This window comes from Lipotes vexillifer, unplaced genomic scaffold (genome assembly GCF_000442215.2).
Source record: "Lipotes vexillifer unplaced genomic scaffold, Lipotes_vexillifer_v1.1 scaffold49, whole genome shotgun sequence".
NCBI classification, from domain to species: Eukaryota; Metazoa; Chordata; class Mammalia; order Artiodactyla; family Lipotidae; genus Lipotes; species Lipotes vexillifer.
Genome location: NW_006790551.1, coordinates 5,026,976 through 5,042,355, shown reverse-complemented (window position 1 = coordinate 5,042,355; position 15,380 = coordinate 5,026,976). Strand labels below are relative to the sequence as shown.

At 36.1% G+C, this 15,380-nt stretch overlaps 1 protein-coding gene across 1 annotated transcript in view; it reads right to left on the bottom strand.

The window, feature by feature from the left end:
- The window catches only part of BANK1 (B cell scaffold protein with ankyrin repeats 1), a 270,656-nt gene that overhangs the window by 162,457 nt on the left and 92,819 nt on the right, over nt 1-15,380 (bottom strand). Inside the window, exon 6 of the mRNA XM_007463810.1 lies at nt 6,995-7,191. Coding sequence (XP_007463872.1) covers nt 6,995-7,191 — 197 coding nt within the window. The remainder of the gene's footprint in view (nt 1-6,994; nt 7,192-15,380) is intronic.

The following is a 15,380-nucleotide window of genomic DNA, read 5'->3' as shown; positions in this document are numbered from 1 at the left end:
AAAAAAAAAAAAAAAAAAAAAAAAAATTCTCCTTAGGGTAAGAGCCTTTACTATTGTTATTATTCAATAAACATTTATTATCTACAACCTGGAAGACACTATATTGGATACTGTGGGGAATATGGAATAAACAGAGCATGACACTTGCCTCCAGGAACTGGAAAGTTAATGTAATCAACACTGACTGATTAATTGATTCATTCAACACTTATGTAGTGAACCCATAGTGTTGGCCCAAAATTGTGTTAGTTATGAGGGAAACTGTGGTAAAAGAGATAAAACTGTCCTTGCCCTCATGGAATTCATAATCTATTGGAGAGACAGACATGCAAAACAAGTAAATAAAAATAAATAACCGTTCACCAGTACTTATTAATACTTTAAACTATAAAATGTCCCACAAAAGAATGGGTCCTCAGAAACAGAATAACAGGAGAACAATACATAATTCCATATAACTTTTAGAGTGCTTATTACTTGTCAGGTATTCTTGTACATGTTTTACACGTATTTATATTTATTTATCATAACAATGGTACCAAAAAAGGTGTTCATCTCCATTTTAGAGATGAGGAAACTGAAGCAAGAAGAGATTAAGTGATTTACTCAGGGCGCATGGCTGGAAAGTAGCAGAGTCAGTGTTTAGACTCAGGTGGCTCCAGAGCCACCTATCTCAAGATACGTGGCTCTCAGACTCTAGCACATAATGTTCCTAGATTAGGCTAAAATTTGTGAAGGAGATTAAAGTTAGACAGTGGAAGTACACACCTATAGCCTCTTTCTATGAAAGTTTCCTGGAATAGGTGGAGTCTGAGCTGAGATTTGGGCATGGTTAAGAGCTCAGGATAGTTTATTAAGGAGGAAGGTACTTCTAGGTAAAGGGAATAGCTTGAAATAATGAAATGAAGGAAGGACAAATGGACTTTGGCAGCTGAGTTGTGCAATTAAGGATGAGGCTAAAATAGTAAGCTGGGCTATGCTGTGGTGGGTCCTCAGTATGCAGCCTGATATGGGATGGTTTGAGGCCAAAAAGACTGGGGAGGAAAGATCCTAGGGGGCTTTTTAGCGCAGCCGACCAGAAGAGAGATAATGAAGGTTCAAACCAAGGGAGCCACAGAGAGAAGGAAAAAGAGGGAACAGATGTGATAGATGATGTGTAAGTACAACTGTTAAGATATGGTAACTGAATGGATGGTGTGGATCAGGGTTGTATGAGGGAGACGGGCTATGAGAATGGATTCGGGGTTAAGTCAGACATATTTTTAGCAGGGTGACTTTGGGCAAGGTACTTTATAAATCTGTTTCCTCATCTGAAAAATGGGAAATAGTATATGCATTTGTGGCTATCTAATCAGGAGTTGAAAATGACTTTCAAATTTTGGCCAAGTAAATATTGCAGATAATTATGCCATTAGCCAGGAGAAAAGAAAAAGATCATTTGGGTCTGTTGAGCTCTAGAGGCCTGTAACATATCCATGCGGACACATTCAGCTTGCAACTAAAACTGGAACTTTAAGTCAGGAGGAAGGTCCGGGTTAAAGACAATGATTTAGCTATCAATCACCAGGAAGTCTATGTAGAAAGAACCTTAACTGATGGGGTAAGAGAAGGAAGTCACAAAGGGTGAGTGGAGATTTAGGAAGAGGACAGGGTCAGGGAATCCAGTGCCAAAGCCTGAGCCAAAGAACATCTCAGAGGAATCCAATGGGTCTGATCTACGGTAGCTTATTAATGGCCTTTGACAGAGCAGCTTCAGTAGTGGGCTGAATGCAAAGCTTGGATTATTAGGAGGAAAGAAATGAGTGAAACGAAAAGTCATTCTTTCAGTTAGTTCTGGTACTGAAAAAGAGATCAAAGAGAAGGCAGGGTTGTTGGGAGCGTGTGTGTGTGCATGTGTGTGTATTTGAACACGCTTGTTCAGGGAACAGTCAGTATAATGGGAGAGATTAATGATGCAGGAGAAAGAGAGGATATGATAGATGGTGAGGTCTCAAGTTGATATGAATAACAATAAATCAAAAGAAAATAAGGTGAATGCAATATCATTTATTATGGATCTACTATACTTTTAATGTTTTCATATTTATGTCATCAAGTCCTAAAAACATCCTGTAAGGAATTATTTTTCCTATTTGCAAATAAAGAAGCTGAAGCTGAGAGAAAACAAAGAGATTGCTCAAGGATGCAAACGTGGTATTTGATGAAGTTAGGATTCAAATCCAACGTGGCTGAATCCCAAGACCCCATGACTAGAGGAAAAATAAAAATTTGACAAAGAAGAGGAAGGAGTTGAGGGAGTTTTAACAGGATGTTTAGAGCTGCAGAGTGAGGGCATCAAAACTGAGTTTGAGGACTTGGGGAAGAATAAACTTCTGTAATGCACCGCTATGGTGCATTTAATGGGATTTTAGAAAGAGACTGCTAAGTAGCTCCAAAAGCATAACTGAGACATGAATTTGTAATGCATGCCCTCAAGTGCAGTTATGTGACTTGTTCCAGTTTCTTCAGTTCTAACAGAACATCAGTTTTGAACAAAGGCCAGAATTCTAAAATTCATTGTAGGCTGGTGTATTAAAAATAAATGCTGAAGATAGCAGTTGTGTTATTCGTCTATGAATATACTAAACCTAAACTTAAAAAATATCCTGAATATAGAAAGAATATGAGCAATATTTTTTTAAAACATGGGATCCGGTTAAGGATATTACTGGGTAAGTGAAATCAAACAAGTCCTTAAATTTGACACTTGCCTTCTGTCCCGTCAATGAGTAAATATATGCTGAGCACCTCCTGGGTACCTGATGGTGGGAGGGGAAGGGAGCCCATTACTCCTCATTAGCTTCTAGACTTACGAGAAAGAAAAACTACATAAGCAAAGCAGGGTATGCTGCCATTTAGAGGGAATTAGCATATACTAATATTTACTAAATTAAATGGAATAATCCACTAGAGCAGGGCTCCCCAACCCCCGGGCTGTGGACCGATACCAGTCCAGGCCTGTTGGGAGCCGGGGTCACACAGCAGGAGGCGAGCGGCACAGGAGAGCCAGTGAAGCTTCGTCTGCTGCACCCCATCGCTCACGTTACTGCCTGAACCTTCCGCCGTCCCCCCTCCCTCCCCCGCACCTCGTCCATGGAAAAACTGCCTTCGAAACCAGTCCCTGGGGCCAAAAAGGTTGGGGACCGCTGCTCTAGAGAAAGTACCAAATGAGCAAAGCCAAGACTGAGAGAAATAATGGGCCAAGAAAGGTGAATGTTCACTGGCCTAAGCATAAAGCCTAACTTCCGAGTAATGGGTTCCTACACCAATCAGTCAGCCTTTGCTCTATATTAGGGATACTCCAGGTGCTTCAACATCGCTTCTGTACTGTCATTCCAAACCCTTGACCGTTTGAAAAAGATCAGGGTCACTGTCTATCAGACAGACACTAGAGGGCGACAGAATCAACCTCGTGCTCTCTCTCTCCCTCTGGTGCGCGTGGGCGCACACACACACACATACACACACTAGCCCACCGTCCACAGGGACAAACAGCAGTGTCAGGCTAAGTCAATGAGAGCAGGCTGTCACAAGAATCCCATCACAGATGTGAGCAACAGAAACATTCCCAGTTAGGAGTCCTCCTGAAAAGTCAGCGAGAGAAAGTGACTTTCTATTTCTGAAATTTTCATGAAGATTATGCATGATTAAGATCTTATTAATATATACATCAAACTATACGAGAGAACACTGTGGTGGAAGAGAAAAGATACTAAGTGGATATTGTTCCTAGTAATCACCTGTTGGTTCTCCAATTCCAGAGCCGGCCCACAGAGGAGGATATATTTCCCTGTCTACATACACATGATCTAATCATTTTCTGAAGTGTTTAAAACTAATGGAGGTAAATGGGGTGACATACTCAAGATAACACAAAGAAATATCACGTATTATTTTGCTTAAAACACATTCTAATTTTGGCTGTACACTTTATCTTAAATCGCAAAGTATCTTGTAATCTGTGGCCAAGTTCCACTTTAGTTTCAAATTCTCAGGTATTTCTGACTTAAAAGGTAAGTTTTTAGAGGACTGAATTAGTTGTCAGTATTGCTACTTGTTATTTGAAATAGTCTGAGATTTCCTCAAGAATTCTATGAAGCAGACTGTGGTTCACACTCAACTGTGGAATTAAACACCAATCCTGTGGCTTTTTGTCCATCCGCCTTTCATATTAATTCTTCTAGAAGGCATTGTCAGAAACTGAAAATTGAGTAGTTTATTTGAAAGACTTTATGGGTTATAGAAATGTGTGGCATTATTATCTATAATAGTACTGAAAACATGAAACAAGTGTAGTTGTTAATTAGATAACTATCAAAACATGAAAGCTACTCATTACTAATCAAACGTCTCTATTCATAGGTTATACATAAATTATTAACCTTTCAAAGTAAAAAACGCCACGAAGAAATACCAAGAATGTGATTTGAGGCTCCTCCTTCTTCCTCCTTATTCATCTATAGCTATAACACTAAGAGATGGATGGCACTTGTTCGTTTATGAATGCTTGCTAATGATTCTCTTTTTATCTTTATTTTTAAAAGTCATGAGCAACTTTTTCGTTCTGCCTACCCACTTTATTCAGCAATGACCGAACTCACTGTGTTGTAACTCCCTGTGAGATTCTAAAATGAACAATGTTTCACTGATGGAGGACTAGGAAGAATTGAAGAAATCGGTAAATCAGTTGCGGGGTATGTTTGAATTTTAAAATATATATATTTCTTCAGTACAGAAGTATGGTCAATTGGTGGATTATAAACTGCAAACTGAAAGAATATCTATTCCTTTCAACAATTCTGAAAAATAGTTCATGGAAAATTTGAATGCATATGTGACAAATCTGAGATTTATCAGAATGTGGTTATAACATTAAAGCTATGTAAATGTTATGAAAGAAACAATAAAGTATTTCAGCAATGCAAATAGATCACACATTTTTTCTCTATTAAGTTTAGATATAATTTTAAAAAGACATAGCTACTATAATTTATAGTATAAAGTCTCAACATGTGTTTATCTGACACACTTCCATAGTCACTTCCTTAGTGACAGCAGCACATCTGCAAAATAATTGATCTGTCCTACCTATAATGTCAATGTCTACTATAGACATGCTGGCAAAATGTAACAGCTCACAACGAAACAGAATGCATGAAATAATTTAACAAATTTCATAGAATAATTAATTATCAAGTATAACTGCAAAATTAGAATGCAACCACTATGAAAGAATAAATAGTCACCTATAGACAGTGATACCAATCTACTGGTATCAATGCTATTATTGCAGGAATAAAGGTATAAATACCCAGAGGATGAGAGAAAAAAAATCATTTCCCACATCCATCAAATCCTACCCTCATAGTTGCTTTTGTATCTACTGTCATTATTATTTAGTACTATGTTATTTATGAAGTATGTGCAGTTTTGCATGGGGCTGCATCTGTTAAAAGCTGAGTCCTCATTGGAGAACCATAAGTGGAAGCGTCACCCTTTGAAAATCAGGGATCATCTTGGAAAGTAACCCTGGATGTTGAAGACTTTTAGGGGAAATTTTAACTTCCGTCCACCAGTGGTTAAAAATTTGAGAATAAGGTTGTAGAGAATTGAGTACCCAGGATGTAGGAATAATAGGACTATTGTGGGCCAGTTTACAAGGCTGAATTGATTCATTGACTTACCTGCGATAGATGCCATGTTGCATTGGTCAATGACTATGTACAGTGGATAATAACTAAAATGAACGCATCCATAGGATATATGACAATCAACTATCTAAAACCTTTCCATGAATAAAAATTATGCTTATTCCTCATTTGAAGGACACAGAATATAAAAAAGTAGTTTATTAATTTTATTACAAAACTTAATTTCTGTATTTATTGTAAATAAAATAAATACTTGTATTTTAAATACAAGTAGTTCCAGATGGTGGATGATACCCATGCTCTTCTGATAACTATTTGCTATTTCTTAAAAGTGGAGAAAAAAGTTAGACCGGTTGTCACTTTACTCTCTGGAAATCAGAAATACCGATGGTTTTTAGAAGTCCAATATTACATTTACTTAACCTAATAATCGGAATATATGCTAAAATGACCAGAAGCATTTCAATGTTCTATATTAACTGTTCTTTGGCAATAAAATTATCTTCTGAGAATCCAAAGACAAATTCTGACATATTCACCAACACAATAATTGCCTATTATATTTTCCTAAGAGCCATCAGAAGTATAATTCACTTTCTCGAGCAAAATGTGCATATACCTTTGTTCCAAACAGAAAATAATTGCTTTTCTAAGGTTGGTTAAGGAAACACAAAGTGTGTTTTATGTACTAAGGTAGTATCCCCTCCTTCAATCGTCCCTTGGTTGCATTCTTACAGAACTAATATCCTTCAAAGGGTGTTCTGAAATTTGGAGTTTCAACACACACAATAAAGAACTGGGACTTAACAGAGAGAGAAAGGGAATCAATCACATATTAGAAACAAAGTTAAGCAACATGGATTAGCCTTTTATTGGGTAGACTTTTTGAATAATTATCAAAATATATTCCTTTAACCTAGTATATATTTATCTCACTTTACGTGCCTAACAGCGCCTACTTAGACTTTTGAACAAAAGATGAAAAATAATAGGTTTTCATTTCCTTGGTAACATCTCCTTTCCAATACTGAACAGGCTATTTAGAAGCCAGAAAGACCAGATAAGTTTCAAAGGGGCTATTTAGGGGTGGGAGTGTGGACTCAGAGCTGGTTTATGGCATATGAAAACAAGTTGAATAATCTTGCAAAATGCTTAAGTCAATGAATGACTCAGGACCAACAGACGCTAAAAACTAGCTGTACAGTAGCATCATTTTCAAGAGCAATGTGCATGTACCCACACACACATACATACATATTAATTTTATAAAAAGAGTTTTAGAGATAAAATGGAAAAGAACTTACTGAAAAGTCTTCAAAGATTTTCTTGAGTTCTTTGTGACCATGCCTTTCAGCAATATGTGCTGGATCTGAACCCTCCAAATTTTTTATCTTAGATGCCCAAGTTGCTCCTGAACATTGAAGCAAATGAACAGCCAAGTTCTTTAGGCCAAATTTTGCTGCACAGTGGAGAAGAGTTGGAAGTTCTTTGAAATAAGAACCTATAAGCATAAGAATAGGATAATTTTTTATATAATTTTTATCATAATTTTTTATCATATCTCGAACCACATAAGAAATCTACTCCTAAAAGTACTTCCCACAAAGCAGAGCAGACTTTTAGTGTGATTTCGCAAATAAGAAACTGTCAGTGGTTTTGGCAATGTAGATTCTCCCTCTTTCTATTTCTCATCTTAAAGCAAATATAAACTAATATTCTCACTAGCATTAGTGCCTCCCCCTTATTTGTTGGGTAAGTTTAATTTAGGACCTCCTAAATGTAAAACAAAACAAAACAAAAACATCACATTGTAATAACTCCCTTTTCAATGTACTGCAACATTAACCAAACACTAAATAACAAATAAATTCATCTATAAAACTTTTTGTATTTTCTACTGCCATGCCTAGTTTGCTTCTCTTTGAAGTTGAAATGAACATGAAATTCCTGGGGGTGTGGGTTATGTTAGATTTTTATGTGAAATTTTTCTTTCAAAAAGTAACTGCAACAGCAAATAGGCACTTTTATAAAAATCTTCAATATGGAAATTTCCATCAGGATTTTACAGGTTTCATATCAATGTTCTGGAATTTGAATTTCCTAATTATATGTTAGCTATTAGTTAGAAGACATGTATTAATTATGCATAACTATAAAACGATGAATGTATACTGCTATCACAATGCCAAAATACACACACACACACACAAACACACACACATGCGGATGAGTGATGGTTTGTTATTATTCTACACTTTCACACCTAGCTAGAAAAAATGTGTTATAGAAATTACACAACAGCTTACTTTAATAGCTATGGCATTATTAGAAGCAAGCAGTGTGAAGACTTATAGCAACAGAAACAAAGGCATCAAAGCAGAAGTCAATTGTCTTCCAGCAAAACTCTAAAGCAATGAAAACAGCCACCTCATAATGTTTTGGAAAACTGTGAATCTGGCCTCATTTACTTCTTTGCTGTTTTGTAGACCAAGAAAAAAAAAAAAAAGGAAAAGAGAGGGGATTTAAACCTGGAGTTTTCAATTCACTTGGGTGTTTCAGGGCTGAATAAATTATCTAGTTTGTTAGTTTGTATGTTTTAACAGGAAACATAACAAAACAAAACAAAAACCTTCAGGACATGTTAAGAACTTACAGTAAGGAAATATTTTATCCTTCAAAATGTGTTAGAACTAAAATGGCTGTAGGTAAATCTAGGATAGTATTTCAGTGATAAATGCACTTGTCCCTTCTTATATGGTGAGCAGTGACTAAAAAATTATCAAATATTTTATGAAGTTGAGCTTATAAAAGCTGAAACTGTTCAAGGTAGGTACCAATTTTCAAAATAAAAATAATGTATTTTCTCGAAAAGGAATTAAGATATAATTTTCTATTTATTTTCATTTAAATGAATTATAAAATAATTTCTGCTATAATTAAACCAAACCAAAGTTAATAAAGAAAAATATTTGCATGATAATGTCAGATTTTTACATGCCCTTGGTCATCTTTCTCTGTCACACCATACAATATACAAAAAACATCATCACCTGCCAATAAATGCCTTATGCATTGTTCTTGGCACATTGTTATTCTGTTGTACTTTGAAGTCACTGTTAATGCTGCTTAAAATATATTTTCATTAAATAAGTGTTTAATCATTATAGGAATACATTCACCTTTTAACCTCACCAACTTCCCCTGTCAGTAAATTCCTCAAGTTTAAGGTAATATAATATTAGAAACAACTACAATAAACTTCATTAAAAGTCTCTCTATTTTTGTACACCAGGAAGAATAAAAAGGACCAAGTGGACATGGTTTTCCAGGGCTCACTTCTTAACAGTTTTGATACTCTGAACCATGCTTTCTGGCACACAAAGCAAGAAGTTCTGCTGTTTTAAGATTATGCTGCTGATACTAAAAGGGAGTACAGGTTTGAAGGCTGGCTCCTTTAATTTCCATTTCTTTATTTCATTTTTAGTTGTAGCTGAAAAGCCATTAATCTTCTAGAATGCTTTGTGAAGTTAGAGACATGAAACAGTTTTGGAGGACATTTTTCCAGCTTCCTATCCAGTAACAGAATTGCATTCCTAGAGTCTATGAAAGATGATCTTCTAGTTACTGCTTGCATAGCTCTAATGAGAGAGTGTTTTTTACTTCCTAAAGCAGCCTGTTTCTTGATTAGACAACACTGATCAATAGACATTATTACTTCTGTTGAGGTGAAATTTCCTCTAAATTACCATATCTTTATATCCTTCGGGCAATACAGAATATGACAGTTACAAAAGCATGGGCTTAGCGTTAGTTGGCTTTGCCATATATTCACTATGTGAAGTTTCAGCAAGCCACTCAGTATCTGAGCCCAGCTTTCTCATCCAAATTTGCAGGGCTACTGAGATAATTAAATGACAACATATAAAAAGTGCCCAGAAAGGTGTCTGGAACATAAAAGGTATTCAATAAATTATTAGTTTCCTTCTCCTTCTTCTGCATCAAATAGTCTAAAGCATCCTTGTCCTAACTCACCTTTGCCCCAACCTTATGATCACTCATTCTTTTTGTTATTACAAAGTAGTTACCATCCTGAGAGACTGACCCCGGAATAGTGGGTTCTTTACAAAATGATGAATCCATTTCAAACCTGCCCCAATGTCATCACTACAGCAGTACCTTTCATTTTCTTGGATGAGGTTATTTTGCCTGTTTATCTTCATTATGTAAGAGATGCTCAGCTTGCTAATATACATGACCAATAACTAGAAAATTTCTAATTTAAGGTATTTTTAAAATTAGTATATGACAGAGTTAACATTTCAAAAAATTAAATGATTCATAGGAGCTGTATTAATTATTTTAATACTCATTAGACTGTGATCTCTAGCACTGTTTTTTCCAGAACATCAAATTAAATACACTCAGTATGTGCATATATTATTATATTACTATACATATGAAATTTATATATGAATAAAGGTATTCATAGCAATAGAGGTATGATTATGCTAAGAAATAGTTTGGGTTTTTCAGTATCCTGCTTTTAATAAAATCATACTTTTTATATTTTAGCCTTGATTGGATTATTATGAGAATGTGAGATATGAATGGATTGCTCTGTGTGGGGAACAAGCATGTTTGTAACAGCATAAGATGAGGAAGTTCTTTATCTTAAAAAATAAAAACATGCTGGGGGAGGCTATACTCTCTTACGGGCATAGACTCAGTGTCAGAGAAAGAGTGCTGATCAAATAATGTGCCTGTGACCCAGGGGAGTATTACATGCTGTCCCTTGCTAATCTTCAGTGCTTAATTTCATTCTAGATCACATGATCACTAATGTTTTTGCTAAACGATATTGATGTTTCGATTGGCTTCTGAAAAAAATACAGAAGTATAATTTATATTTAAAAATACACTGATCATGGGTTTCATGCATTTTGACAGTTGTATACACCCACGTAACCATCACCCAAAACAAGCTAAATAAACTTCTATCACCACCACAAGTTCCCTCCTGCTCCATTCGAGTCAATTCTTCACTTCAGAGGCAACTACTGTGTAATTTCTATCAACACAGATAAATTTTATTTCATCTTGTATTTCATACAAATGGAATCATACAGTATATACTCTTGTATTCCATCGTACTCTGCCCTCTATTTCTAATGAGAAGTCATATGTAATTCTTATAATTGTTTTCTGTATGGCATGTGCTTTCCTCAACACACACATCCTCATCTCCACCCCTACCACAGGCACTTTTAAAATTTTCTCTTTATCTTTGATTTTCACCCCCTAGGAGAATATATACAAAAATATTATACCTACACACACCTTTAACTATGGTATGTGTAGGTATAATATTTTTGTATATATTCTCCTAGGGGGTTACAGAGCTTATTAAATCTGTGGGTTAATGTCATTCCTCAATTTTGGATCATTCTCAGCCATTATTTCTTCAAATATTTTTCTGCCTCATTGTCTCTCATCTTTACTCTGAGAATTCAGTTATACATGTTTGATCATGTAGTATTATCTCACAGACCTCGAGTGAAAACTGAGCCAAATTAATACATAGATGAGCTGAGCTTATTCTTTTTTTAAGGCTTTACTTAGACTCTGGATTTTTCCTCTCTTTATCAGCTTGAATAATTTGACTGTCTTCAAGTAAACTGATTCTTTTCTCTTCTGTTTTTTCTACAATTAGGCCCATCAAATATCTAAAAATTTTCTGATATTTTATGTTTCTAGAATTTCCTTTTGTTTTTTATTATAATTTCCAATGCTCTGATGAAATTTCCATCTCTTTATGCATGCTGTGCAACTTTTACAATAGATTCTGTAATATATTTATCATAGTTATTTTAATGTTCCTATCCGAATTATTTCACCATCTGGAGCATTTCTGTGTTTGCCTCTAATGACTGTCTCTTTTCTTGACCACAGGTCATCTTTCATTCCTTCTTTGTGTTCCTTGTAATTTTATATTGCATGCTGAACATTGTACTAAAGGACTGAAATAAATAATATTTACCCCCAGAATAAGGCATACCCTTTCTTCAGTCAGACAACTAGACTTGGAAGCTGATTCAAATTAATCTGTAAGTGAGCAGAACTTGGTCATTTTCTGAGGCTTTACTTCGATTTAGTTAACCACTGGCTTCAAATATTTTGAGGGCAGAATCGTAACTTTCTTCAGCACAGCTTGGGATCTGAGCTTTGGTGAGACTCAAGAAATCTCTGTTGCTCTACAGACTGGCTGCCAGCCTTTGGGTCACAGGATGGCTCTTTTTTTTCTCTCCAGTTCTGCCTCTAGAATTTTTCACATCAGAAAATCTTGCTCAAGATGGGAATAAAGACACAGACCTACTAGAGGATGGACTTGAGGACACGGGGAGGGGGAAGGGTAAGCTGGGACAAAGTGAGAGAGTGGCATGGACATATATACACTACCAAACGTAAAATAGATAGCTAGTGGGAATCAGCCGCATAGCCCAGGAAGATCAGCTTGGTGCTTTGTGACCACCTAGAGGGGTGGGATAGGGAGGGTGGGAGGGAGATGCAAGAGGGAGGAAATATGGGATTATATGTATATGTATAGCTGATTCACTTTGTTATAAAGCAGAAACTAACACACCATTGTAAAGCAATTATACTCCAATAAAGATGTTAAAAAGAAAAAAAAAAAGAAAAAAAAGAATATCTTGCTCAGATTTTGGGAGGCCTCTGTATACACTCAGTTAAGGCAGACTCCTTATTATCCCAATAGCTTGGAGGTGTTTTTTCCACTTTTATGCCTCTCTGTACTTAGAATCTGTCTGCTGCTGCTTTCCATATGGCAAAAGCTTTGATGGGATTTGTCTCAGCAACCTGTCCGACTCTCACTCTTTAGCAGCCACTAGTCGTCCTCAGGGATTTTAAGGATATCTCTCAACCTTACTGCCCTCGTCCAGCCATTGGTATACTAGCTCTGTGCACTTATGACAGCCTACAAAAGAGAGTTAGTGGGTGATACAGACCCGCTCTGTAACAGGGACTCTTTGGGATTTTCATCCATCACAGTAGCCTAAGTACAGCCATTAAATGTTTGCTAAATGTTCAGGTGGTTTCTCTTTACTCCTCATCTATAATGAGTTCTTATCCTCCTGGGATGGGATGGAAGTCATGAGTTTCTTCTCTTTTGTGAAGGGCTTGTCCCTTTCTGGAATTTAGTTCATTTAGATTTCTTTTGTCATTCATTTTCTGCTGTATTTAAAAAAGAAACTGTGATTTTGAAGATCATCTTGCTTGTTTCTTACTATTACAATAAGAACAACAGACTCTTATGATGTTGTACATCTTAATCAGAAGCAGAAGTCCTATGAGACCTAAAGACCATTTAGTTATTTTCGTAAACTCACAGCATTTGTTTTGCAAACAGTTTGTTAATCTTACCTATTAGATTAAAATAATAGATTCCTTAAGAAGATATTTTTAAAAAAACTTTTTAGAATGTGTTTAATCTACAGTATAACATCTGCTTCATTTCACAGCAATTTTCATTTAATTAATGAAGATTCTTTATATCTGTTTCTATTATCAAGGTGTGAATAAAGAAGTCATAACTCACACTAAGGGGTGACCAATTTGCTTTTGAATTTTTTTCCGGACAAAATAAATTTTCAGTTTTCAGTTGTTTCAGCCAATGTCTGTCAAATGGTAATTTCAGGGGAACAGAATTAAGTGTCTGGCAGGGGAATTTTTCAATGAAAATCCAATTTCACTGGTTTTTGCAAATAAAAATAAATAGATGAGCTAGAACCTAGTAAAGAAATGTTTGTTTGGGCTGAGCCATTTCCAACAGTTCCACATAATCCCTATAAACGATGGCCAATAATTAGATTGAAGTTATCAAACCAAGCTTCCAAAACATTAACCTAGCTCACCAGAATAATAAAGTGGGAATACGTCCTGGGTTAGCTTTAAAAATTTTAAAGTAAGATGAGTATGCAAACTGGAAGTGCATGACCATGTAATCCACTGTTCTCTTAAATCACTATCTGGAATAGTAAATCTTTATTCACTCAATGTGTGATGACCAGGTGGCCACTATAGGACAAAACAATGAAGCACACAAAAAAGAGAAGATACAAAGTCAGGAGATCTGCATTCTAATCCCAGCTCAACTACATAGTGCTTATGAAAGTTCTTTCATTTCCCCGCACCTCAGTTTCTTCATTTATAAAATTATAAGGTTGGGGTCAGAATTGTAGGATTTAGGACATTCTTCTGAGCTAGAGGCCATGCCACAGATGGTTTTAGGGAGTAAGGATGATATTTGTGAAGGTTGAAGAAAGGTAATGATTTTCATTCCTTTCATCACAGGATTTGGAGTCTGATGAAATGTTAGTATTTCTGTGGATCTGTAAGACAGAGCATTGCTGGGTTTATGAATCTGATTGCTCTGTGACAGGAGAAGCACACATACAACATGTGAGGTGTCACTCTCCCCGTCTGTTGAAAGAGTAGACATTTAATCCTATTTAGGATTTCAAGCAACCAAAAATACTGCCAAGATTGTCATATTTCTAAAATCTTGATACTGTAAATTAAATGCACATGGGAAATAATGGTCCATTAAAGGCCTTTGGTGTAATTTGTTATCTTTCATATTACAAAATATATAAGAGTGGGAAGCTTGGAGTCCATGTCTGGAGGTAATATGAGGAAGCAAAGAGGCGAGTGCATTTCTAATTAGCAGTTCTTGGAATTGGTATTAATTAAAATTAAATCTCACAGCATTTGAATAGGGTTGTTTATAGTCCACTTTCCACTACTGAACCCAGACAGTGATGAGGCAATAAAAAGAGTGGAGCTGATCCACGTTTAACCAGCCCAATCTGTGGCTAACCTCTGGCTAAAATAAGAAATCTCTAGAAACCTTATGTATATCCATGTGTGACTGTACTGTGCTCCTCTGTGTTCATTTAAAAAATACCTTTTGAAAATTACCAATTTTGTCTCTTCTGATTCTTAACAGCAAGGGGACCAAGAACCTAGAAAGAAGCCAGGAAAGAGCCTAGAAAGATCCAGGAAACCTGGAACAGCAAGAGTGTGGAAACAGCTTGGGCTGGGTTGGGATCAGGTGGCTGACTACCACCAGGCCATGCCTTACAGGTAGAAAGCCACCCACTGTCCTTGTATGGGTTTCACATGGAAAGCCAAGGAATGTAATACTACCAAGCAGTAAATCAACTTATCTGGCAAGGATGTGTGATTTCATTAGTAAGGAGTATTTGGCATTTTTTGAGGACTTCTTGGAGTCTTGAGAACCTGATTTATTCTTTAAAAAATATTAAATAATTTTGATAATAAAAGTGAACTAAGGCAGGAAAAAATCTGGGAAAATTTTTGGGGCAATAAAGGGGCTGGAGAGAGAGCTTTGGGAACACCAGCATATGTAATATAGGGACAGAATATAAATGGAATCTGAGAATGATTTGGGAAGCACCTAAGTGTAGGATGGTTGGAAAGAAAGGTGAAGCATGTTAGGGAAACCTCCTAGAAAGCTTTTTCAGGAGGAAGGAGAAATAACTGATGGCCTGAATTAGAGTGGTGGCAGTAAAAATGGACAAGGACAGAGATGCAAGACATTTCCAAAGAAAAGTTTACGGGACTAGATGATTGACTTTATACGCTCTGAGGGAA